The following is a 27,338-nucleotide window of genomic DNA, read 5'->3' on the forward strand; positions in this document are numbered from 1 at the left end:
GCCCGACGTGGGATTCGATCCCGGGTCTCCAGGATCACGCCCTGGGCCAAAGGCAGGCGCCAAACCGCTGCGCCACCCAGGGATCCCAGAATTAAGTTTTCAATTGAGAATGTTTTCTGGGTGTTGTAATTCGAATCTAACCCGGAAAATATTTGCAGTGCTGTTACCAGGGATTGTAGGGAAATATACAATATGGAACTAATTGATCTATAAGCAAAACATTATAGGAACCCAATAGGGCATAGTTTTCTAGCTGGGGACTAGATGGAGGCTCCAGGGAAGAACTGGCACCTGAGCTGGGACAATAAGACAGGATTTTGGCAGAGAGAAAAGCACCTTCTAGATAATGTACATGATTTGGATATGCAGGCACACAGTCTGTTCAGGAAGGGACCAGGTGATTAGAAAAGCACCTGTGAGCCTTGAATAGTATGTCCACCACATTCACTTAATTGATAACCATGGAAAACTTTCTAAGCTGGAGATAAATAGTATAATAATATCTGTTTTGGTTTTTGTTTTAAAGATTTTTGAGAGAGAGAAGACAAGGGAGGTGATAGAGGGGGGAAGGTAGAGGGAGAGAAGCAGGCTCCTGTGCCAGCAGGGAGGCTGACCCGGGGATTGATCCCAGGACTCTGAGATCACGACCTGAGCAGAAGGCAGACGCTTAACCAACTGAGCCACCCAGGCACCCCTAAAATCTCTATTTTAGGAAGATAATGTTGATCCTAGTGTGGAAGAAGGACTGAAGAGAAAGGAGGAAGTGCAGGGTGCAGAAGATATGAGGAATATTTATACTACTGCGAATACTGAGGGGAAAATCATCTTCTAGAATAGTAGAAATAGGAATATATTTAAAAGACATTCCAGAGGTAAAATTGAGACTTTTAGTTTGATTTGAGGAGATTAGGAAGAGGCAAGAGACTTATGTGATTAAAAGATTGAACAATGTCTAGAATACATTAGCTCTCACTCATAGCATTTCCAAAGCACTTTTCATGGCTTCTCAAATACAGCTGATCCTTGAACAATATGGAGGTAGTTGACTACACACACCCCTTACAGTTGAAAACCCGTGTTTAACTTCTGACTCTTCAAAGCCTTAATTACTAATATCAGAAAGATTTCTGGTCAATATTAGGCTAACAGGGACGCCTGGGTGGCTCCGCGGTTGAGCGGATCATGACTCTGGGATCATGCCCTGCCTTTGGCTCAGGGCATGATCCCAGAGTCCCAGGATTGAGTCCCATAAGGGGTTCCTTGCATGGAGCCTGCTTCTCCCTCTGCCTGTGTCTCTGCCTCTCTCTCTCTGTGGGTCTCTCAAGAATAAATAAATAAAATCTTTTTTAAAAAATAAAAAGATAAGGAAACTGAGGCTCAGAGATGTTGCTCAATTTACCCCAGACCACACGACATTAAGTGGTAGAGCCCTGATTCAAGTTTAGGGTCATACTATCACCACTCTGACTGACTTAAGAGTGAACATGGAATAACAGGTTTTTGGTGAAGACGCATTGATGGGGATGTCTGACACGCAGGATAGGATTGCTGAGTCCAATATAGGAGAAAGGAAGCTGGGAACAGAAGTTTGGGGGGAATGTTGCAACTGAAACAAGTAGACGTGGGGAGTCAATAAAGATGAAACATGCCAGAAAAGCCAAACTACAACTGCTTGTATAGAAATAAAGAGCAGAGGGCAGACATCAAGAATATACTTTTTAAAAACAGTAGTATTAACAAAATCTAAAGGCAATTCTTTTGAAAACACCAATAAGATGGACAAAAAACAAAAAGAAAAAGATTGCAAATAAGATAAGAGAATGAAAATTCAAAGCCTGTTCTTCATCCTGCGTTCACTCTTAAGTCAATGGGGATAGTAATTAGGAGCATGGATCTTAATATATTGTTAATGAACAGTATGCAAACAGATTTGATAACCCAGTTGAAATGGATAAACTTCTACAAGCAGCTAAAATTCCAAAGTGTCAGAAAAGAAACAAAAGCCTTGAATATGCCAGTGACCCTCAAAGAAACTGAAATTGTATTTAAAGAGCACACCCACAGCAAGCCCTGCCAAAAACAAGTTGGACAGTTTGGTACAAAAGTACAGTATCTTTCAGAGTTTAAAACTTGGCTTTACTACTTACCAGTCTTTAACCAATCCAAACTTATTTGAACTCTGTTTTCTCTCCTATAAAATGGAGATGACCAAATTTATTTTACAGGCTCCTAAATACCGACTGAAATGACAACCATTGATAAACTGTAAGGCACTAGACATTAGGTTATTGAAATAGTTTGAAAATATACATTTTATATTTAACGTACTTCTAACTTGTGCTAGGCTCTATAGTTTGATATTTAGTGTTGAAATTTAATATTAATTTATCCAGAATAAACAGAAATTTAACTAGAAGATAGCCCAGGAGATCATTTTGACACCTATCATCTAGACAATGAAAATCTAGTTGTGAATATATTAAAAGGAGGCCCTTAATTATTCTTACTTAGTTGGAAGTGTAGCAGTGGTATTTCTTTTAGACCTGAGAGTTATCCCGCTTATCATCTTAGTTACCAACAATACGGAAATTAACTTTACTCTGTTTTGTTACTTAAGGGTGATCTATGAAGTTTGATATTATTTATCATGTAATTAAAAAATACTTCCTCAGTTCCAAAATATATTCTTGCTTTCCAAATCTTTTAAGGTAAAACATTCTTCATTTTTAACAGTTACTGAGAAAGCATCTTTATAGTACTCTGGAAAAACAAGGGCCATTTTCAAAACACAGTATTAGAAATTTTACACGTGAATCAGGAGAGTCAGTTGTCTGTGGTTTTCAAAATTACTTTAAGGCAAGTCAGTATCCTAAGTAGCTTGGAGCCTTTTAAAAGGAGTATTAGAACATGCTTTAGCACCATGTATACATTTTTTTTTCTAGTGGCCTAGGCATATAAAACAGGGACGTTTTCTGGGCCTTATCCCTTTTTTGCTGTATGTAATCTTGATCTCATTCTGTAAAAACAGTCCTAGCTATGCTCTGTTTCAGAATGTAAAGAACTCAAGTTTATCCCAATGGGTCTGCAATAATAATTTTAAAAAACCTTCTGTTCCCTTACAGTTTCCAACACTGCTTAACGGCCACATGCCAGTGCCAATCCCCAGTCTGGATAGAGCTGCTTCTCCAGTACTGCTTTCTTCGAACTCTCAGAAATCCTGATGACATCTGCCCACAATTAAAGACTTATTAACTGATGAAAATAAAATTTGTCCCCATGGGCTAGTTTACCTGTGTCATGAGAAGGACGTTGTGAAACCCTCTGTTAATTTGGTTTGCACTTTTCATAACATGGATGGTCTAGATTTATGTTAGCATTTTTAAAACTTTTTTATATTCAAGTATATATGAAGATCTGTTTGGCATTAAGTGATTTTTAATGTTTTTGTTTTTATATTCTCTTATCTCTTAAGTACTGAACACTGTTGACAGTGAAGAACTTTTCTTAATGGTTTTCAGTGTAACTAATAAGGATGTGAAGCTTTATTTTCTCTAATTCCGCATATGCTGAACTATGCTTATAGACACTATAACCAGCTGTGCCTTCCTTTGCATTTAGTTTTATGTAAATGGTTTATATATTTTTTAGTATTAAGAGAAAATGTTTGAAAGACAAATTAGTATCAAACAGCTCTCTAGTAGAATCATTATTTTTCACAAGTAGGCAATATGAAAGCACATTCATATTTTTCTTTTTCGCTTTCAATTGTATAAGAATTGCCTTAGAACCTCTTTTGAACTGAAATTCAGCAAATGTTCAATTTAATGTTTTTATAAAAGAAACTAAGCCATATCTAGAAAATAAACATTCATAAAAGAAAATGTTCTAAAGTGCATTTTTTAAAGAATGAACTTTGAAAGCCTAGCCACCAAGTAGTTTACTATCTTTTAGGCTCCTCCCAAACAAAAACCTGAGATGGAAATCTATCACTCTACCATGCCCTTAGAATATTTCCTATGTAAGCATGTTCTTATTTCAAAAAATTACTTGTGCTTCTCCCAGTTTTCCATAGGGAATCAGACCCCTGATACATTTCCTGTATCGTTGTAAGTTAGGGTTGCTCTAAAACCCTAGAACTCTTAACATGTAAACATCTTATGCTTTGAAAGAGGCTCACAGACTGGTGATGAACTCAAGAATTTTGTAACATCGGGTAGCTTCAGGTGTATAAAGCATAGAAAATTTGTGGAAACTGAGAGGTAGGATACGCTGCTTATGTATTACTAAAGTTTATGGTGAGAATGAAGGAAATTGGATATAAGAAAATATAAAATTCTTAAGGAATCTCATTGTAGAACTGAACTAACCTGGAGCACTCAGCAGTAAATTCTTTTGTGTAGTGTAGAGCAGTGATAACAGAAACATCAGCAGGTGCCACTCTAAGGCATCGTTCTGTACATGAAGTATGAAAGTTCTAATGTAAAGAGAACTAGAAAGGGCTTTCAAGATCAGATTATCATCCTCAAATATAAGAGTAACAAGGCAATCTGAAATGTGGCTGAATGACTCCAAAGTAAGGGCTAAATGACAAAATTATGAAAAAGGGTAAAAAAATAAAACTTATAAAAACATATTTCTTAAATTTTCAAAAAATCTAAGAACTGTTATCCTTAAAATCTTGAGATTTTCAATTCTGTGTATGGGGATGTATATACATCTCTAACATAATTGGAATATAAAGTAAATTATAAAATCCACAGACACTACTGGCACTCCCTCATAAGCAAAGGCTAATTCTGTACTCAAAAGAGCTGGTCCAGGGAACTGATATTTACCTGACATGAAACGTTAAAGGTTTCACCACAGTTTCCAGATAAGGCAACTGGAAGTTGCCTAAGGCCACACAACTCATTAAAGGTAAAACAATGATTGGTGCTTAGTCCAGTTCTGTTTCCCATACCTAACTGTAACTTCTGGCCCAAAACTGTAAGGTAGAAAAAAACAGGTAAAGATAGAACATTAAAAAAAAAAAAATTGTAAGAGAAGAATATACCCCAAATGTAAGATTCTTACAGAGAAACCAATGCCAGTTAATCAATGTCCAAAAATCTCAACCCAAAATGTATATGCTGATTAGAAATGCCCAAATGACTCTAAATCTGATCCTTGTATTTCCTTCCTTGAAATACTATGATTAACATACATTCTAGCTGTTTATTAAAAATGTAAAAACGCCATGATTTTTATGGATCAAAAAACTTATCATGACACAAAGACAGAACTGGAGATACTAAAGTATAACCCTTCTAGCTCTGCCTCATTCTCTGTGTGTTTTAACAATTATTTTAGTCAGAAAATAGGTTTCAAAGGACATATTAAATAACTTTTTTCCCTTTTTATATATCTGCTTGATCAGTGTTAAACTGCTATGGCTAAGGTTTTATAGAACTATAACCTAAACGTTTTCTTTGTACACCTCTTTTCTATGAGTGCATATCTTCATTCACTTTCATATATGTATCAATTTTACTGTTATATTATTTTTGTTCAATAAATACTTTGTGATAAAAGTGTGAGGAGGCAAGTGGGTTGGTTTACTTCCATTTACTTGGGATGATCCAAATTTTACTTCGTGTGAGTACAAGTTGGAAAATAAGTGTTGTCATCTAGCCTTAAATAGGATACATCAAAACATGCTATTGTATATAATATAATCTGCTTTAAAGAGATATTTAAGGAAACAAACAGAATTATTGAGGTTGACTTAGGAGAGGGGTTGGGGGAGAACAGATTTGAAAAGTGTTCTCTAATCTTTTAAGCTTTAAGGTTTACCAATCATTCTATATTGGTGAGGAAAAAAAAGAACAAATTATCATTTATTCTTTTAGCTGCAACTAATACCATAGTCAGTGGTGAAAGACTGAAAGTGTTTTGCCTTACCATAAAGAACATGTTGCCAATTCTTCTTCAACACAGGACTGAAAGTCCTAACCAAAGTAATTAGGCAAGAAAAATAAATCCATATTATAGAGGAAGTAAAGCTATCTTGATTCATGATGACCTGATCTTATATGTGGAAAAACTTAAAGAATCCACACACAAAAAAGAGTTAATACACAAAGTCAGCAAAATTATAGGATACAAAATCAAGACACAAAAATCATTTGTCTTTCTACACACTAGCAAATGAAAACCTGAAAAAAAAATAAAAAAAAATAATTCCATCTACAGTGACATAGAAAATAAAATACTAAGGAATGAATTTAATCAAGGAGGCACAGGACTTACACACTGAAAAGCTATAAAACATTACTAAAAGAAATAAAAGCTATCCTGTGTTCATGGACTCGAAGACTTAAGATCACAATACTTGCAAAGTGATCTACCAACTCAATCCAATTCCTATCACAATCCCAATGGTATATTTGCTGGGAAACAGAAAAACCCCATCTTAAAATTTAAATGGAATTTCAAGGGACCCTGAATAGCCAAAACAATCTTGAAAAAAAAGAACAAAGTTGGAGAACTCACTTCTTAATTTCAAAACCTAGAAAGCTACAAGTAACCAAAACATTGTGGTACTGGCAGAAAGACAGAGATATAGACCAATAAAACAGAATCAAGAGCCCCCAAAATAGACTCTCACATTTATGGCCAATTAATTTAACAAGGGTGCCAAGGCTATTTAATGGGAAGAGGGCAGTCTTTTTAACAAATAGTTCTGGGAAAACTAGATATTCCCGTGCAATGTATAGATCCTCATTTTACACCACAAAAATTAACTCAAAATGGATCAAAGTCCTACATGGAAGCAATAACAAAACTCCTAAAACGGCAAAATATTCATGCCCTTAAATTTGGCAGCAGTTTCTTAAATATGCCGCCATGAGAAGTAAAAAAACAAAAACAAAACAACCCACAATAAAACAAATATGTCATTAAAAAGAAAAATTTTACGTATTAAAAAGACACCATCAAGAAAGTGAAAGACAACCCACAGAATGGAAAAAATAAGTGTAAGTCATATACCTCATATGAGTCTACTATCTAGAATACATAAAGAGAAATGCCTGGGTGACACAGGTAAGCATCTGACTTGATTTCAGGTCAGGTCATGATCTCAGGTTCCTGAGATTGAGCCTCTCACTGGGCTGCATGCTCAGCAGGGAATCTACTGGGAAATTCTTAAAAAAAAAAAAAAAAAAATTAAACAACTATAGCTTAAATGACTTAACTCAGCAACAACTTAAAAATGGGCAAAGGACTTGAATAGACTCTTTTCTAAACCAGATAAACAAATGGTGAATAAGCACGTGATGCTCAACATCCTACTCACTTGGTTAATACAAATCAAAACCACAATGAGGGACGCCTGGGTGGCTCAGGGGTTGAGCACCTCCCTTCAGCTTGGGGCATGATCCTGGAGTCCCGAGATAGTCCCAGGATCGAGTCCCACATCGGGCTCCCTGCCATGGAGCCTGCTTCTCTCTTTGCCTCTGTGTCTCTCATGAATAAATAAAATCTTAAAACAAACAAACAACACAATGAGATACCATGTCATATGTATTAAAATGAATATAATTTTTTTAAAAAGAAAAATAAGTGTTGGCAAGGATGAGAAATTAGAACTCTCAGACATTATTACTGGGAATGTAAAATGGTGCAATTGCCATGGACAATCATTTGATGGTTCCTCAAAAAGGTAAACAGAATTACTTAAAAAAAAAAAAAAAACCAGCAATGCAAATCCTAGGTATATAAACTCAAAGAATTGAAAACAAGGACCCACACAGATGCTTGTACACCCATGTTCATAACTGCATTATTCACAAAAGCCAAAAAGAGGGAAAAAGCTAGTGTGAAATCAACGGATATTTAAACAAAATGTCAAAGAGTATTATTTCAGCCATGAGAAGAAATAAAATTCTGACACGTGCTACAACATGGATGAAAGCTGAAAACATTTTAAGTGAATGAAATAAACCAGACACCCACGGATTATCATGCTATGACTCTACATATATGAAATATCTACAATAGGCAAATTCAGACACAAAAAGTACAGGCATACAAGGGGTGCCTGGCTGGCTCAGTTGGAAAGGTATGCGACTCAATCTCAGGGTTGTGATTTCAAGCCCCATGTGGGTGTAGAGATATACTTAAGTAAATAAATGAAAATTAAAAAAAATTACAGGCATACCTTGGAGATATTGCAGGTTCAGTTTCAGACCACTGCAATACAATAAAGCAAGTACCACAATGAGGTGAGTCAAGTGCATTTCTTGGCTTTCTAGTGCATATAAAAATTATGCTATACTGCAAGCTATTAAGTGTGCAATAGCATGTTTAATAAAGTACATATTTTTGCTAAAAAATACTTTATTGTTAAAAAAATGATAACCCATCTGAGATTTAAGTGTGTCATGGTCCTTTTACTGTTGGAGAGTCTTGCCTTCATGTTGATCGCTGCTGACTGAGCAGGGTGGTGGTTGCTTGTGGAAGGCTGGAGTGGCTGTGGCAATTTCTTAAGACAACAATGAAGTCTGCTGCAACAATGGAAGAGTCCTTTCATGCTGTTTGATAGCATTTACCCACAGAACTTCTTTCAAAATTGGAGTACTCTTAAACCCTGATGTTTTACCAACTAAGTTTATGTGATGATATTCTAAATCCTTTGTTGTCATTTCAACAATCTTCATGGCATCTTCACCAGGAGTTGATTCCATCTCAAGAAACCACTTTGTTCATCCCTAAGAAGCAACTTCTCATCATTAGAAGTTTTATCATGGAAGTGCAGTAATTCAGACACATTTTCAGGGTCCACTTCTAATTCTAGTTCTCTTGCTACATCCACATTTGCAGTTACTTCTTCCGCTGGTCTTGAAATCAGCTTCTTCCAAACTCCTGTTAATGTTGATATTCTGACCTCTTCCCATGAATGGTATATGTTCTTAATGGCACCTAGAATGGTGAATCCTTTCCAAAAGGTTTTTGATTTGCTTTGCCCAGATTCATCAGAGGAATCACTACTATGGCAGCTATAGCCTTATGAGATGTATTTCTTAAAGAATAAGACTTGAAAGTCAAAACTACTCCTTGATCTATGGGCTCCAGAGCAGATATTGTGTTAGCAAGCATGAAAACAAGATTAGTGTTGATTGTCCCTCTCCATCTGAGCTCCTGGGCAATCAGGTGCATTGCCAATGAACAATATTTTGAAAATCTTTTTTCTGAACGGTAAGCTTGAAATATTCAGTATATCATACTATAAAGAGATGTGCTGTCATCCAGGTTTTGTTGTTCCATTGACAGAGCACAGGGAGAGTAGATTTAGCATATTTCTTAAGGGCCTTAGGGTTTTCAGTATGGTCAATGAGCACTGGCTTCAACTTAATAGTCATCACCTGCATTAGTCTCTAATAAGAGAGTAAGTCTTCCTTTTTTTTTTTTTTTTAAAAGATTTTATTTATTTATTCATGACAGAGAGAGAGAGAGGCAGAGACACAGGCAGAGGGAGAAGCAGGCTCCATGCAGAAAGCCCAACGTGGGACTCGATCCTGGGTCTCCAGGATCACGTCCTGGGCTGAAGGCGGTGCTAAACTGCTGAGCCACCGGGGCTGCCCAGTCTGTTTTTTTTTTTTTTTTTTTTAAAGATTTATTTATTTCAGAGAGTGTAGGAGTGAGAAGGGAGAGGCAGAGAGGGAGCCAGAGGGACAGAAGGGAGAGAAAGGAGAGGGGGAGAGGGAGAGAGGGAGAAGCAGACTCTCTGCCAAGTGTGGAGCCCAACACAGGGCTCAATCCCACATCCCTGAGATCATCATAACCTGAGCCAAAAATCAAGAGTCAGGTGCTCAACCGACTGAGCCACTGAGGTAACTCAGTCAATCTTTTGAAGGTAGGCACTGACTTCTTTCTCTTGCTTTGAGATCCAGCTGGCATCTTCTTCCAAGAGAAAGTTATTCTGCCAACATTAAAACTCTGTTTAAGGTAGCCACTTTCATTAATTATCTTTGCTAGATCATCTGGATAACTTACACTTTTGTTAGGCAGACATCTTTCCTTTAACCTCATGAACCAACCTCAGCTTCAAACTTTTCTTCTGCAGCTTCTTCACCTCTCTAAGGCCTCAATGAACTGAAGAGAGATAGGGCTTTGCTCTGGATCAGATTTTGGCTTAAGGGAATGTTGTGGCTGATTTGACCTTCTACCCAGACCAACAAAACTTTCTCTGTATCAGCAATAAGGTTGTTTCACTTTATCATTTATGTGTTCACTAGACTGCTCCTCTGCATTCACAGCTTGGCTGATTGGAGCAAGAGGCCTAGTTTTCAGCCTATGCTGGCTTTTGACATGCCTTCCCAATTAAGCTTAAATCATTTCTAGCTTTACTTTAAACTCAGAAATGTGTGACTCTTCTTTTCACTTGAACAATTATAGGCCATTGTAGGGTTATTAATTGGCCTAATTTCAATACTGGGGGAATAACCTGTTGGTGGAGCATTCAGAACACCTAATAACATTTCTCAGTTAAGCTCATTGTCTCGCATGGGTGTGATTTGCAGCACCCCCAAAACAATTACAGTGGTAATATCAAGGATCACTAATCAGGAATCACCATGACAAATATAATAATACAATCCTAAATACTTTGAGAAACACCAAAATGTGATGCCGAGACATGGAGTGAACAAATGCAGTTGGAAAAATGGCACTGGTAGGGTTGCTACAAACCTTCAATTTATTTAAAAACAAAACAAAAAAACACAGTATCTGCAAAGCACGATAAAGTGCAGCACAGCAAAATGAGTTATGACTACACATCAGAGGTCACTAGAAGCTGTAGGGAGGAGGAAATGAGGGAGGATTTCTTAATGGGTGTAGAATTTCTGTTTGGAGATAAAAAATTTTGGTAAAAGATAGTGGTAACTGCTGTACAATACTCTAATGCCACTAAACTGTATACTTACAATGGGTAAGAATGGCAGATTAAAAAAAAATATTAAAAACAGAAGCATACAAAAAAACTACCTTATGAATTGTCCTGGATCCAAAAGACAGATCATGTTAACAAGTAGTCTCTGAAATATAATAAAGCATCAGATAGAGTGGAGCCACTTCTGTACACCTAGAGTGATGTAGTTAATGGGTGTTAACAACATCACTCGGAAGGAAAACCAAAAAACACATCCTCTCTTACCTTTAAAACCATGTCAGTTTAAGATGAATTGTAAGGGTTCAAGGTTTAAAATTTTTGAGCTTCAATTCTCTTCATTACAAAATTTTCAGGATCTGAATGGAGGTGCTCAAGTATCAAAAAAAAAAAAAATCAAATTCCTTAATAAAATGAAGAAACATCCCTAGGACTTCCTAGGAAGAATTTTATATAACTACTGGATATATTTCTTCATCTTTTATATGCAAGAATATCAAACGTGAATAACTATTTGAAATTTGCAAATCATTTATATAACTTATGAAATGAAAAATCTGACAGCTTTATAATTGAGTACTATCCTATAAAATTACAGCAGAGATTACTAAATGAATGGCTAGCACAAATATAAATTAAATATCATTACTGGCACAGCTGAGACTTCATCATCGTAAAAATGAAACCCATAGAAGAAAATGACCCCATTCTGCACGGCCTTCTTCCCCCAGAAAGAACTGTGACTCAACAAAACCACATTTTAACAACATGAAGATCTTGTTATTATAAATTTCAAAACAAAATGGAGGAATTTCCACATAATATTTATAACCTTCAAAGTACAATATTAATACATGTCTGTCAGTTAGAAATAACAGCAGTTTGTTAGGCTACAGGGTTTAACATAAAACCAATTTACAAATGTGAAAAGCAGTAGTGGTCCAATATTCACCATTACACATGAATCTGTTTCTTCCAGAAAATTTTTTTAAAAATTAAAATTTCTGTATCATGAAATATTAAAATAACACCCAAACATGCCACAATCACTATTCACAAATAAAGTTAAAATGAAATATACAAAAATTCACTTAATACTGTTAAATAACAATAAACTACAAGATTTCCTGAACAGAAATGGTAGGACCCCTGAATGTTTTACAGTGAATATCAGGAAAAAATATTAAGTTATGATTATTTTCATGATATATAAGCCAAAAATTTACATGACCATTTCAAAATATACCAATTAAGAGTTGTAGTTTGTAAGATGCACTAAATAAACAAATAGTCCTTAAAAGTTAACACAAATACTTAAAACACTTACCAACACCAAGGTGTGTTTATGATGTTCAAAGAGATGCATAATTGAAACTGTAATATTTACTATCTCTGATAAACACATTAATACCTACAATGCTTCAAAACAATCCTCTAAGTTCTCATTTCTCCCATTTGTTTTTAACATGGCTCATTTCAAAGACATATTATAGCTTTTAGCTGATTCCAAGTGAATGTTATTAAAACATACACATACACAGCTCCCCCTAAATGAAATAAATGGCTCCCCAAAAAAGTATCATCCCTTCTAATAAAAGAATTGTATTTAAGATGAAACAAGACCTCACATATTTCACTGGACTTGTATGGTTTACTTTTAACTAAATTAAAGCACAATGTAAAATAGGTAAGTGTATTAGTATACACATATCCAATAATATGCAGTAAATATTTCTAAAATGAGGAAAGGTAAAAATAAATAATTTTGGTGCTTTAATTCACTGGTATCTAAAGGTAAGATCCCCATAATGTCAAGGTATTCACTTGCTTGAATCAACTTCTGCATCACATGCTTTCCTAAACATAAATGTGCTCATCAATTTCTTAGCTACTCTACTTGCTGATGTTCAATAACAAATTATATAGCATGAACTTAGAGTGTTCAAGATGGCTCACTTATTTTACCGTTAAGCAAAGCTAAATTTACATTCCAGGAAACACTGCAGTTTAATTTTAAAAACAAACAAGAAATGCAGCAGTAAAACAATTCGTGAGGAGAAACAGATGCATTCACATCTAATAAAGCCACTGCAACTTCTTCAGGCATTTAACTGTTGTGTTAAATAAACAGACAGTAGTTATTTAGCAGCAATGATTCCGCAATAAATAATGCACTGTGTTTCTCAGTCCTGCACAAAAATTGCAGCTACAGTTACATCAATAGCTGTAACCTACTGGCTCTAATGGCAGAGAAGACCTTAAAACCAACTGTACAAAAAAATTGTCACACTGTGACAACAAATATAAAAACAATCTGTAGGTCTGAAATAAAAAGACTCCACTGTGAAGAGGACAGTGCAGACAAACGGAGATTCCAAGTCCACCAAAAGAAATAATTTGCCTTCAGATCTGAGTCCTTGATTGATAAGAAAGGCTGGGGGCTGGGCTTGAAACCATTTTATCAGACTTAAAAGAGCATGCTCTGTCTTCTGTTCTTCCCATGTCCTAAAATATAAAGTCATTTTATGAGGCAGTTCAAAGTTCAGTTTTATCCCACATACAGTATTTGGTGACTCTAGGAAGCTAATGTTCCCACCAGCAAAAACTAATGTTCCATGATAAGAGTGATCAGCACTGTCTGAAATGACCCTTTTGTTGATGGGGTCAGTCTACAGCTTCTATGCTTCGAAGTGATGAACCTGATGACTAGGAAGCACAAGATGTGTCTTCTGCCTCAGGTACCAGGGATGGCGTATGCAGTGATCAAGCCAGGCCACTTGTAAAAGGTCTTTGTGCCATCTGCAGCTTTCAGGATCCCTGACTTGACTGAGTCAGATTTCTCTCTGAAGAATTACTGAGCTGCCCACATCATACAGAAAAGTGAGTACGTGCAATGCTAAACATACAGTTGTGGAATGCACTGTACATTGGTTTATACATCAATAATTTTACTGATCAATTTATAAACCAAAAACTTGGTTCCACGCAAAATTTCATGATCGACACGTGAAATGGTTTATGACAAACACACCTGTCTCTGGATAAGAAGAATTTCGAAAACCCGGGTCCTTTTGCAACTGAATCTCTTTCAAACTGAATATTGATACACCTAAAATGCATAGACAAAAACTATCAGGTGAAGGTCTAACATTATTAAAACAAACATAACTCAACTATAGACAAAATGTTTAAAAATGTATATTGATTCAACATTTATAAGATTATAGCCTTACTGAACTATCTTCCCCTTTGTCCCAATGTTTTGAGAAGAAAATCAAACAAAATAATCGCCCCTTAGAACCTTTCCCCCACAACTCTCCTTTGAATCATGCTTCCAATGTCATGTTTCTTCTCAAATATGTACATATAAAGAATAGACCCTGTCTCTTTCTAGGACTTAATGGGGTTGGGAGATATAATCAACAGGTATTTGATTTTTATTCTCTGTCCTTTTATCTGCCTCCTTAAAATGGCATGAAGGTATCAGGGCCTCAAAATACCTTCAGATTTTCAGAAAAAATCAACAGGTTTGTACACAACCACAATTGCCTACCTCACACTATGAAACTTGGTATTAATAACGAAATGTAAATATCATCTTGTAATTCAATTTTCTCATTTCTAACCTCTGCCAGAGAGGTAGTCTATTAAAAAATATGCAATAAATGAAAAGTCTTAAGGATTCTTGATTCCAATTAGCAAACGTCAATGAATCAGTTATTTATTTGTAAATGAGAATGGGAAATTAATGAAAGCTTTTGGAATCTCAGTTCCTAAATATTCTAATTCCCCATTCACCTTACTCTGTTTTAAAGTGAAATGTTGGGGTAATCTTTTAAAATGAAGCAATTAGACATGAGAAATCAGCTCTTTTAGTGCCCGACAATACACTCACCACTGTTATGAGGATAGTAAAGTCAGAGTGACCACAGCAAAGAAAAATCATCTTTATATCTTGAAAAGGAAATCTACTTTCACAAGAAAACAATTTTAGGTTTTGGTTGTGCTTCATTACTTTTTGCCTAAAAATCCATTTTTAGAAACTCTGAATCTAAGCAATCCAGACTGGACCTAATGACAATGTTTATCATCAGATGGCATTTTCCAATTTATGTCCAATAAGATTAAAAACCCATGCGTAAGTACTATTGATTTCTTATAGAGCAGTGGCAATGTGCTCAGTGTTAAACAAGTTAAGGGGTGCGTAGGTGGCTCAGTCAGTTGGGCGTCCAACTCTTGTTTCAGTTTGGATCAATTACTCATAGGTTGTGGGGGTTAAGCCCCACTCTGAGCCCCACGTCAGGCTCTGTGCTCAGCAGCAAGTCTGCTTGAAGACTCTCCCTCTGCCCCTCCTGCTACTTGCGTGGGCATGTTCTCACACACACACTCTCTCTAAAATAAATAAATACATCTTAAAGAAAAAGAAATGAAAACATATGCAAATAAGGCACACTTCCCTTCAAGGACTTCTAATCTGGTTACAAAAAGACTAAAATTTTATGCTTAAAAACTAACAACAATCTCTTCCTAAACCCCTAATTCACCCCAGTCTCTAACACTAGACAAATGAAAAGGGGGGAAGGGACTTTAGATTTTCTCTTACTTTCAGGTAAAGTATGTATTCTTGGTCCCAGACTTCGAAAATATACATGTTTCATGGCCTCTTCTGCTGAAACCCTTTTCTTAGATTCGTACTGTGAAAAAGCAAAGAACTGCTTCATTAACTTTTTCTCTAAACATTATGAGGGGAGGCAGATTAGCATTTAGAGCTACTTGTATCTTGAAAATTTGTAATATATTGACTGCTTTTTAAGAACCAACTTGGAGAATACAGATATATTTTAATGTGAGTTGCTATTGAGATTATGTAGTAATGACCATATATCTCAGTTCCAAATTTCCAAGATGAAGTTGGATCTTCACTAAAAATTTAGGTTCCCTGTATTTCTGAATTTAATAAAAAATTAAAATATCTGACTTTTGGTGTTACTTTTCCTCATGAGCACCAAAGGATCATTGGAAATACATCCAATACTTTTAGGAGAGATGTTACTTTTTTGGTGTTTTTTAAAAATTTTATTTAAATTAATTAATTAACATATAACATATTACTGGTTTCAGAGGTAGAGGTCAGTGATTCTTCAGTCTTATATAATACCAAGTGTATTATATAATACACTTATACCATTATATCATGTGCCCTCAATACTCATCACCAGTTACCCCATCTTCCACCCGCCTCCCCTCCAGCAACCCTCAGTTTGTTTCCTAGGATTAAGAGTCCCGTATCGTTTGTCTCCCTCTCTGATTGTCTTATTTTTTTCTTCTCTTCTTGTATAATCCTCTGTTTTGTTTCTTAAATTCCAAATATGAGTGAGATCATATAATAATTGTCTTTCTCGGACTTATTTCGCTTAGCATAATATCCTCTGGTTCCATCCACATCATTGAAAATAGCAAGATTTCTTTTTTTGATGGCTGAGTAGTATTCCATTGTATATCTATATCACATCTTCTTTATCCATTCATCTGTTGATGGACACCTAGGCTTTTTTCATAGTTTGGGGATTGCGGACATTGCTGCTATAAACATTGGGGTGCATGTGCACTACATTTGTATCTTTAGGATAGGATAGTTCTATTTTCAACTTTTGGAGGAACCTCCATACTGCTTTCCAGAGTGGTTGCCCCAGCTTGCATTCCCACCAACAGTGTATGAGTTCCCCTTTTTCTGTATCCTCGCTAACATCTGTTGTTTCCTGACTTGTTAATTTTAGCCATTCTGACTGGTGTGAGGAGGTATCTCTTTGTGGTTTACAGATGATATGATACTCTATATGGAAAACCCAAAAGAGGGACACGTGGTTGAGCATCCGCCTTTGGCTCAGGTTGTGATCCTGGGGACCTGGGATGGAGTCCTCTATTGAGCTCCCCACAGGGAGCCTGCTCCTCCCACTGCCTATGTCTCTGTCTCTCTGTGTCTCCCATGAGTAAATAAATAAAATCTTTAAAAAAAACAAAAAAACAAAAAGCAAAAGACTCCACCCCAATATTGCTAGAACTCATAAAGGAATTCAGCAAAGTGGCAGGATATAAAATCAATGCACAAAAATCAGTTGCAATTCTATACACTAACAATGAGACTAACAATGAGACAGAAGAAAGAAAAATTAAGGAGTCAATCCCATTTACAATTGCACCCAAAACCATTAAGATACCTAGGAATAAACCTAACCAAAGAGGCAAAAGATCTGTACTCAGAAAACTAAAGAACATTCATGAAAGAGACTGAGGAAGACACAAAGAAATGGGAAAACATTCCATGCTTATGGATTGGAAGAACAAATATTGTTAAAATGTCTATGCTACTTAGAGCAATCTATACATTCAATGCAATCCCTATCAAAATACCATCAACTTATTTCACGGAGTTGGGACAAATAATCCTAAAATTTGTATGGAACCAGAAAAGACCCCAAATAGCCAAAGGAATGCTGAAAAAGAAAACCAAAACTGGTGGCATCACAACTCCTGGCTTCAAGCTCTATTACAAAGCTGTAATCACCAAGACAGTAAGGTACTGGCACAAAAACAGACACATAGATCAATGGAAAAGAACAGAGAACCCAGAAGTGGACCCTCAACTCTATGGTCAACTAATCTTTGACAAAGCAGGAAAGAATACCCAATGGAAAAAAGACAGTCTCTTCAACAAATGGTATTGGGAAAATTGGACAGCCACATGCAGAAGAATGAAACTGGCCATTCCTTCACACCACACACAAAAGTAGACTCAAAATGGATGAAAGACCTAGATGTGAGATGGGAATCCATCAAAATCCTAGAGGAGAACACAGGCAGCAACCTCTTCCACCTCATCTGCAGTAACTTCTGGCTAGACATATCTCCAAAGGCAAGGGAAACAAAGGCAAAAATGAACTATTGAGACTTCATCAAGATAAAAAGCTTTTGCACAGCAAAGGAAACAGTCAACAAAACCAAAAGGCAACCAACAGAATGGGAGAACATATTTGCAAATGACACATCAGATAAAGGGCTAGTATCCAAAATCTATAAAAGACTTATGAAACTCAACACTCAAAGGACAAATAATCCAGTCAAGAAATGGGCAGAAGACATGAACAGATATTTCTCCAAAGAAGACATACAAATGGCCAACAGACACATGAAAAAATGCTCAACATCACTCAACACCAGGGAAATACAAATCAAAACCACAATGAGATACCACCTCACACCAGTCAAAATGGCTAAAATTAAAAGTCAAGAAATGACAGATGTTGGGGAGAATGAGGAATGTTGGTGGGAATGTAAGCTGGTGCAGCCACTCCAGGACAGATACTATTAAATTACCTATTAGGATCCCATTTCCCTTTTTTCCTTGATGAGATAATCTATTTAAGGTGTCCATGCTTCCAAATTCAACGTATCAATGATGAATCATGATTTTACCAAATTTAGACTAATTATGGCAATCTTGCTCCCCAATTCCCAGCCTCTCTTACAATTAATGTTTTGGTGACCAAGACTTAGGAAGAAGCTTTGTAGGGGTTTCTGGAAAAGCTTTGCTTTCCAGATACAAGAGGACTATTATGGCTGACACCCTTATCTGCTCTTCTTCCTACTTTGAATAGAAGACATTTGTAGGTGCAGCAGCCTGTAAGGCTCTAGGTATAAGGAAAAGAAAAAGAACTTAAGAGAACAGGAATTGCAGAGAATATGGCCTGGACATAGTTGATCAATGCCAGAAGGGGACTACCTCAAATTGTTCTAGGTCACAATAAGAGACCTATACACATTAAGAGAAACCATCATTTATTCTTATTTTATTTAAGCATATGCCTTAAGCATGCCAGATACTACCATAAATAATCTTATTTAATGTCATGACAAGGGGCACCAGCATGGCTCAGTTGGTCAAGCATCTGCCTTTGGCTCAGGTAATGATCCCAGGGTCCTGGGATTGAGCCCCACGTTGGGCTCCTGCTCAGAGGGGAATCTGCTTCTTCCTCTGTCCCCTGCTTGTGTGCTCTTTCACTAACTCTCCCTCTCAAATAAATAAAATCTTAAAAAAAAATCGTCATGACAAATATTTAAGCAAAGTATTATTTATCCCATTCTACAGATGCAGAGAAACTGAGGCTTAGTGATTACAAAGTAAGATGTAACTTACCTGAAGAAACTTTGTTATTAACTCGATTCCCTCAGAGTCTAACCTAAAAACAACAAAAAACAAGTGGCAATTTATTCTTTTATCTCAGTTGACAGCAACCTTTCAAATGTAACTATTTTCCAAGTGTCTTAATCTGCTAACTTCAAGTGCTCTAAAATAGCCACTCTTGTTGCTTTCAAACAGACTCAAATCTGTTTTATCCTTAAAAGACTTATCCTGCCACTTATTTAAGAAGAAACTATAAAAAACCGGGCTTTGACTCAAATTTTCAATAATGAAAAAATTAGAAAATTAAAGAAATTTTTAAAATCACCATTCTATCTCAAAGTAACCTCTATTACTTAAGTGTATCATTTTCAGTGTTCCACTACACACAAGCTATAAAAGCATCATTTTCTCACTGTATAGGTGAAAATAAAGAGGCAAGTGGCCCCACATGCATCACTGTGGTTCACAATAAACACAGATGACTCATTCAACACATTTTTACAGGGCAGTCTACTATAGAAGCTATAAAGTTCAATTTAAATATGCCGCAATAACATCATAAAACATAATTAAAAACTAGGGCTACAAAATCAATGAGGTAGTCATTTATGGTGATGAAATTCACTTAATAAGCAATAGAAGGTTGAGGGACTATTTTAATGGGATAATCTCTTGATCAGAAATTATAGGTCTATTTTGCATTGCTTTTCACTGTCAAAAGCACAATAATGAATAAAGAAACATTTTCTCAAGTGCTCTTAGTAGATACTGGGGATGCTGTGGCCTAGACATTTTCTAGGCTCCTCTGTTCCTTTGTAGTTTGCCATTCTGGCAAATATCCAGAGCCCCTTGGGCACAGACAAACTAGAGGCTAAGGTCATGGAGAACCTACTTTAAAGAAGAGCTTGACCTTCTGCACTGGACACCGTAATAGCAAGCAACATAAAAATCACAAAAATAGGATTTATGCTACTTAGAAGGAAGAGACACACATAAAAAGCCCTGCACATAATATTATTTTCCTAAGAAAGTCTACTTAGAATGTTATTAGTTGCTATAGTAACAATAAGAACATCAATTCACATAAATACTTTAAAAACATTTTTGTATCAGAACTATTTTTCCTACTCTTTCTAGCTTGAGAATAAATGGAACTAGAGCCAAGTGTGTTATGTTGTAAGCAATGTGAATGGCTTTTTATTAAAACAAACACTGACCTTATTTGGTATCTGGGTGTACTCTTTTATTTTTTTAAGGAAATGTGAAAAAACAGTCAAAAGGGGTCAGTTATTCTATGTTACTTACTGAAAACGTAATAATTCCGTAAGTAGAAATGTTCTGACTGAAATTTTAATGCCAGTATTAAATAGATCTGGGGGTAGAGCTGAGAAACTTTAATTAAATGGCCAACATTTAGGACCTAAGAGGTCAGAAAGAGTTTACATTCTTCAAATACAAATCACATCATTAACACTGGCCAAATACTGACAAGTCATCTTGTGTCAGAGTCAAGATTTTACTTATAACACTTTCTTAGGTTTTTATAAGTGAATACAGAATAATACTGCAGGAAACAAAACAAAAATTTCATCGTGGTCTTCATGGTACTGAGGATGGCATTAAACAATGTCTTCTTTCAGATAAAGGGAACAATCTACATAAACTCTAAAATTCTAATATGGATGTTCTATATTCATATACGGAGCTCAAATTCTTTGATTTACATATCTTGGTCTCTGAATTATAAAATTAATCTGACAAAAGGAAGAAATTCATTTAAATCAGATCCTAAAATATTTAAGAACTTTGTACAGGTATTATATATTTTTCCCTGAATCCTTACTGTGGCTAATGCTTTAAGAGACTGGAAAGAGGGATTCCTGGGTGGCGCAACGGTTTGGCGCCTGCCTTTGGCCCAGGGCGCGATCCCGGAGACCCGGGATCGAATCCCACATAGGGCTCCCGGTGCATGGAGCCTGCTTCTCCCTCTGCCTGTGTCTCTGCCTCTCTCTCTCTCTGTGACTATCGTAAATAAATAAGAATTAAAAAAAAAAGAGACTGGAAAGAATCATGTGGGTTTTCTCCCTTTGGTTTAAAGAAAAAGAAAAAAGTACCTGGGTGCATGGTTAATGAGAGGCTGTGGTTTGTATTTTGGAAAGTTGTAGTTCTTGAACTCATCATTTGAAGAAACACCTGGCCAAGTTTCCTGAGATGGTGTCCCTGAATTGAAAAAAAAAATTTGTATTTGTAAATACATAAAAATTTACATACATACAAATATATATAAATAAGGAGAACTAAGAAAGTGTCTTAAAGAATAATTCGCATTTAGTAGATGATTTGACTATTTCAACTGAAAGCAAAATGAAAGAATTAGTAAACACATATCTACTTTTTTAGGGATAACACAATAAGCCTTAAAAATGATGCCTAACTAACACTTAACCTAGAATTATTTCCTAATAATATGCTACAGGCCAATTTTCAATAATACTTCTCTTCTCTGTTCTTCCATATAATTTTTAATACAAAGGCAGAACTCAGTAAATGAAAAGAAGTCACATAGAATGCTCAATCTTTAGGATTACAATTTTTCCTTAATCAGTTTTTCTTTTAAAGATTTTAAGTAATTTCTATATCCAACATGAGGCTCAAATTCACAACTCAGAGATCAAGAGTCACACGCCCCATGACTGAGTCAGTCAGGTACCCCAACTAATTATAATTCTTAAAACAGCTATTTATGTTAGTCTCAGTACCAAATTTTTGGATATATTTTTTTAAAATATATAGTCTTATCTAGCTAGTCACAATTGCAGAAAACAAATTACTAGGAAAATATTTCTGTTACCTAGCAGTCGGAAAATTAAGTGCAGTTCATCTTCCACAGTTGATCCTGGAAACAGAGGTCTTCCAGAAGCCATTTCAAAGAAAATGCAACCAACACCCCTTTAAGATATATCATTAAAAAAAAAAGATGAGTAAGCCAATTTACCTATTATGAAGGTACCTATTTTCCTTTAGATTGGCTCTCAGGATGGAGAATTTTGTATTTACCTGCTAGAAAAACCTCTTGCAGAGATTTTTTTCAGCTCCAGCTAAGCGAATTTGTTAACATGTATCCTATTTGTCTCAACTTCCATATTGCTATATCCATTCCTCCATCTCAGTTCCTCCACCCTGCCTTAAAAATTCTAGCTCTACTTTGTATGACCTTCGAAAAAAAACACTGCCAATAACTAAAGGTGATTTAATGCCTATTATGTCTTAGACAGTGGGTAACAGGGATAGGGAGAAGCAAATGATTCAAGATGTTTTTATGCAGGAAGCAGAGACAGAACATACAGGTAGATGCAGGGTGGTGAGCATTTTGAGTGTGTACATGTGCATGGGAAGGAAAAAAATGGAGGGAGATTCAGTGAATGAATACTATCTTCTAGAATCTGTGTCAATAAAGTTAAAAGACAGTCCCTTCCATTAAAGAACTCACACTCTAACTACTGTATGTAAAATTTTACATATTAAAATGCTATATAAAAAGTTATAATGATGGAGCCACTATAGAAAACAATATGGTTGTCCTTCAAAATAATTTAAAATAGAATTACCATATGATCCAGAAATTCCACTCCTAAGTATATACCCAAAAGAACTGAAAGCAGAGTTTCAAAGACATATTTGTCACACATGTCCATAGTGGCATTACTCGTTACAGCCAAAAGGTAGAAACAACCCATACGTCCACCAATGGATGGATAAACAAAATGTAGCATACATATACAATGATTATTCAGTCTTAAAAATTAAATAAATTCTGACATAAAAAAGTCAAATATCTCTACAACATGGATGAAACTTGAAGACATTTACACGATGTGAAAAAAAACCAGTTACCAAAGGACAAATACTCTATGATTCTACTCATATGAAATGCTTAGAAATATCAAACTCATAGAGAAAGAAAGTAGAACAGTGGTTGCCAGGGGCTGGAAAGAGGAGTAAATGGGGAATTGTCTAATGGGTATGGAGTCTCAGTTTTGCAAGATGAAAACTTCTGGAGTTGCACAACAATGTGGATGTACTTAATGCCAAAGAACTGTACATTTAAAATGGGTAAAATGGTAAATTTTACATTATATGTATTTACAATTTAAAAAATAAGTTTAAAAAATGTTACACAAAATTATATATAGTTGTTCAACACAAGACAACAGAAAGAAGTATATGACAACATTACATTATATATTTAATAAATGTGACCACATTTCAGAGAAAGGGATTGCCACTGGATGCTGGGTAGTATTCAGGAAGGATTTACGAAAAGCTGTGTTCTGAAGGTTCATAGGCCCAGAGAAGCACAGCATTCATTCCAGATGGTTAGACTGGTATGAGCACAAGTGCAAAGATGGGAAAGCCCAGGTTATTTTTGAGATATGGTGAGTGGCCCACTGGGCTAAAAGAGAATATTTATATAGAGGAATAGTGTAAAGTAAGTTGGGAAAGATAGTTTAGAGATGTTTTATTGAGATCATTAAGTATCAGATTGAGGGACTGAACCTTACTCCATAGATAATGAATGGAGAAAGCAGCAAAGGTATTTGAGTAAAGGAATGATCAGAGGGGATATGAGGAAGGTGGCTATGATATTTTATTATTCTATTTATGTATTTTATTATTTATTTATTATTCTTAATAAATATTTATTTTATTATTCTTAGGTCAACTTAAGAACAAATGGATTTTAATGAATATTAAATATTAAATGTCAAGAATAATTTTACTTTAAACTACTATGTACTAAACATTCTTCTAAGTACTTTATATGTATTATTAGCTCATTTGGTCTCAACATTATCCACAGAATAGTTTTTTTAAAGTAGTTAATATTACTATTCCCATTTCCTTAAATGAGGAAACTGAGGCAAGGCCAGTATCTGAATAAGGTTACTAACTATATGGCTATAAGTGGTAGAACTGGTAAACCAATGTGATCTTACTCATGTGACAAAACTCTTAATTACTGCTTATGTTTCACTCTTTAAAGTAATATTGCCTTAAAACTCAAGTATCTATCAGTATGCCTTGTGTTAACAACGGCTACATTCTTTCACAACTATAAATGATAATAACATATGCATGTATTTACCACATGTCAATCTGTGTTGAGTACTCTGAGGAACCAAGAAGCACATCAGGTGGCCGGTACCACAGTGTGACGACTTCATTGGAGTAGGTCTTTGTAGGAACCGATTTGGCTCTGGCTAGCCCTTCACAGGGAAAAGAAAACAATTAAGAAATGGCTATAACCCATATCCTCACTATGACTCCAGTCACAAGATGTCTGAGACAGCTACTCTTTAGTTTCCTGAAGTAAGTTTTATGAATTTTTTTGAGAGCTCATGGTCTTGGGTAAGCAAATCCTTATGTGATTAAAATACTAACAATTTCACAATCTGAAACCATGTTTATTTTTATGCATGTGAATGCACTTGATACAGTGCCTCCTATTAATCTAAACTTAAGATACTTTTCTTCTATGAATCACGGTGCCAAAATTATTTCCAAGTGGAACTTAAATTAATGCCAAATAGGCTGATGATACAGAGATAAACAGTTTTACTGCTTATAGCTAGAGGCCTGTTACCTTTTCTTAACCTAATTCCAACTTTCATTTGCTATGCCAATTTTAGTTTTTTTTTTTTTTAGAATAAATTACACTGCTATTGTGCACTTTAAGTTTTAAGTTATATTTAAGCATAATTTTAAATAGAATGGACCACGCTGCCTTTGGGTATTAATGTAAATGATGAAAACCATGTGCCATTCTTTTGCCAATTTCAAGTGGAATTCACTTATTATTTAGAAATAAAGGCAAGAGTTCACAACCTCATCCTTTGAGCTACTTGCAGGAGAGTTATTTTTATTATCTCTAAGCCTCCAAATTCTGATCACTTGAAGAAGCAACTGTAAAAGATACCTGAAAAAATATAAATTTATTCTAACATATAGTTTATTTCAATAACAAGGAATAATTCATTTTTAGGCTGTTATTTGGTATGTATAATTTTATATATTAAAATATTAAATAAGAAAAATGTTATAAAAGGATAATTCAATACTTATTAAACTAGATAAAGTCACTCAAATAAAACCAGAAATTTAAACAGTCAGGCATCACTCATACTATTTTTGTTTACTATAACATAACAGCTAAAGGGTATAACTGGAACAAGACTTACTGTACCAACTCAACTTGGTAAAATAAGTTCAACAAATTATTTTCCTACCAACTTTGATAATTCGCAAGATGTGGGCAGCTTTCTAATATTTCCTCCTGATGTTAATAATGGCTTATTTGAGGAAAAAGGCAGGGCCACAAGTTGGTTTATTCTATAACCAGTATGTACAGCATCAAATCAACAGCAAGTTATAGTCTCCTCCATACCTTACTCTCCTGCTCCTAACAGAATTCTGAACTAGGGTGCTTGTTCAAATAGACTCCTGGTTCACAATTAGAATTTCAGTATTGGTATGAAACAAAATAATCTCTTCCAAACCAAATTAATTGTGATATGGTATAATTATAGAAGCCATTTTCTATTATTAACAAAAATGTTTGTATTAGTACTTCCCCATATCTGAATCAATCACAGAAAAATGATATAATTTTCATAGAGATCAAGAACAATTTACAATAAAATACTCAAAGTTATATGACCCTCCCTTACTTGTGGTTCTTAAGTATATTTACTACACAACCAATAAAAAATAATTAACTAAAAGCAGAGATAAATTGATTGTACTATCTCATGGAATAATCAGAATTTCTTGTTGGCCTGTGAAAAGATAAAATTTGCTTTGTTTACTTTCTTAGAAGCAAAATTTAGAGCACTCATAACATTATTCCCCCCAAAAAGTACATTTTTGATGACCCTTGCCATTCATTCCTTTTTGCATTTCTAATAGCCAAGGAGGGTTTCTCTATCACTGCTATTCATTTTAGGATTAAGGAATAGAGTAGTAAATTCAGCTCAACTAAAAAACAAAAAACAAAACAAAAAAACAAAAAACAAAAACCCGAAAGATAGCCAAAATAACAATATAAGGAAAGTAACAACATAAACTGTGCCCAAGACACCATATAGTATATGTGAGCATATGCAAATAATTCTGAAGTTTAAAAACACATGACCTCTACTCATTTCCTTTTTAAGGAAGGAAAAACAAATACTAACCTACTTTCAAACAAATAGTAAAGTTCAATGAGTAAAAGTATAGGAATTTCCTGAACAAAATCACCACTTAGTGAATTTTTAATGTTATTAACAAAGTAATACTTGAACCATTTATATTTTCAAATTTAATGCAATACTCCAAAAGTAAAACTACTATAATCATTTATGAAAAATGATAGACACTAACTGTGAAAACTGCACTGACTTTTTAAAACTAAGTTCTGTTACAGTACTTAATCTCTCAAAATGTGGAATATTTTAAAAAACAAAACAAAAAAATACAAAACTACTATATAATTTAATATAAAAAAGTTTACTTCCTAGAAGCAAAAAGAACTTGTGATCTCAAAATTGGGTTAGCTAAAGAGAGATAAATAGCATTAATTAATAAGCATATAAATACAAAGTCATGGTGGCAGTCATGTTAAAGAACCTTTCGGTAGTGGCAGCACCCAAAGATCTTTTATTTACATAGATTATTGATATCTGCCATATTAGAAAAATGGAGAAAAAATTAAAACTTATTTAATACACCAGTTATATATTAATTTTTATGAAAGATTTTTTCTAAAGGAAAATAAAAATTAGTACAAATAACCTTGTTTTTTATATTTGTAGTCTATTTTAAAAGAAGACTTGGATTCTCACAATTGCCCTTGTATTCAATCTGTATGACATGTTGCTTTGATTGAAGTTTATGAAGAGATTCAAGATCTCAGATATGAAGATATGAAGTTGGAAAAAAGAAAAGTATTTAAATAGCCTTTTCTGAAAACTGTCCATATTCTTTGACACTACATAAGATTTAATTTCTTAAAGATTATGTGGTAACAAATTATATTAGTAAACTTCTCATGCTCCTGTTACATTAAAATTCATTGGTCTATCTTGCACTTTAAGTGTATCTTTTAGCCAGGCACGATTCTGTTAATATCATGTAAATACTAGTTATTTTGGAAAATATTGATACTCTAAGTTATACATATATTCC

The 27,338-nt window shown here is 34.9% G+C and overlaps 2 protein-coding genes across 11 annotated transcripts in view; one reads left to right on the forward strand and one right to left on the reverse strand.

The window, feature by feature from the left end:
• The window catches only part of ELK3 (ETS transcription factor ELK3), a 64,243-nt gene extending 58,667 nt beyond the window's left edge, over positions 1-5,576 (forward strand). Inside the window, exon 5 of the mRNA XM_026013007.2 lies at positions 3,123-5,576. Coding sequence (XP_025868792.2) covers positions 3,123-3,221 — 99 coding nt within the window. The 3' untranslated portion in view covers positions 3,222-5,576. The remainder of the gene's footprint in view (positions 1-3,122) is intronic.
• A 6,112-nt stretch (positions 5,577-11,688) lies between these two features.
• The window catches only part of CDK17 (cyclin dependent kinase 17), a 109,458-nt gene continuing 93,808 nt past the window's right edge, over positions 11,689-27,338 (reverse strand). For 5 of the 10 annotated variants that reach the window (XM_072724618.1, XM_072724625.1, XM_026012985.2 and 2 more), the window contains exons 11-17: positions 24,259-24,379; positions 21,964-22,061; positions 21,227-21,332; positions 19,125-19,167; positions 15,534-15,624; positions 13,962-14,039; positions 11,689-13,435 (exon numbers count right to left, since the gene is read on the reverse strand). In XM_072724618.1, coding sequence (XP_072580719.1) covers positions 13,398-13,435; positions 13,962-14,039; positions 15,534-15,624; positions 19,125-19,167; positions 21,227-21,332; positions 21,964-22,061; positions 24,259-24,379 — 575 coding nt within the window. In that variant the 3' untranslated portion in view covers positions 11,689-13,397. Of the gene's footprint in view, positions 13,790-13,961; positions 14,040-15,533; positions 15,625-19,124; positions 19,168-21,226; positions 21,333-21,963; positions 22,062-24,258; positions 24,380-27,338 lie in introns of all 10 variants that reach the window. The other 5 variants (XM_072724621.1, XM_072724622.1, XM_026012986.2 and 2 more) reach the window with 1 other exon arrangement.

This window comes from Vulpes vulpes, chromosome 10, assembly GCF_048418805.1.
Source record: "Vulpes vulpes isolate BD-2025 chromosome 10, VulVul3, whole genome shotgun sequence".
Taxonomy (NCBI): domain Eukaryota; kingdom Metazoa; phylum Chordata; class Mammalia; order Carnivora; family Canidae; genus Vulpes; species Vulpes vulpes.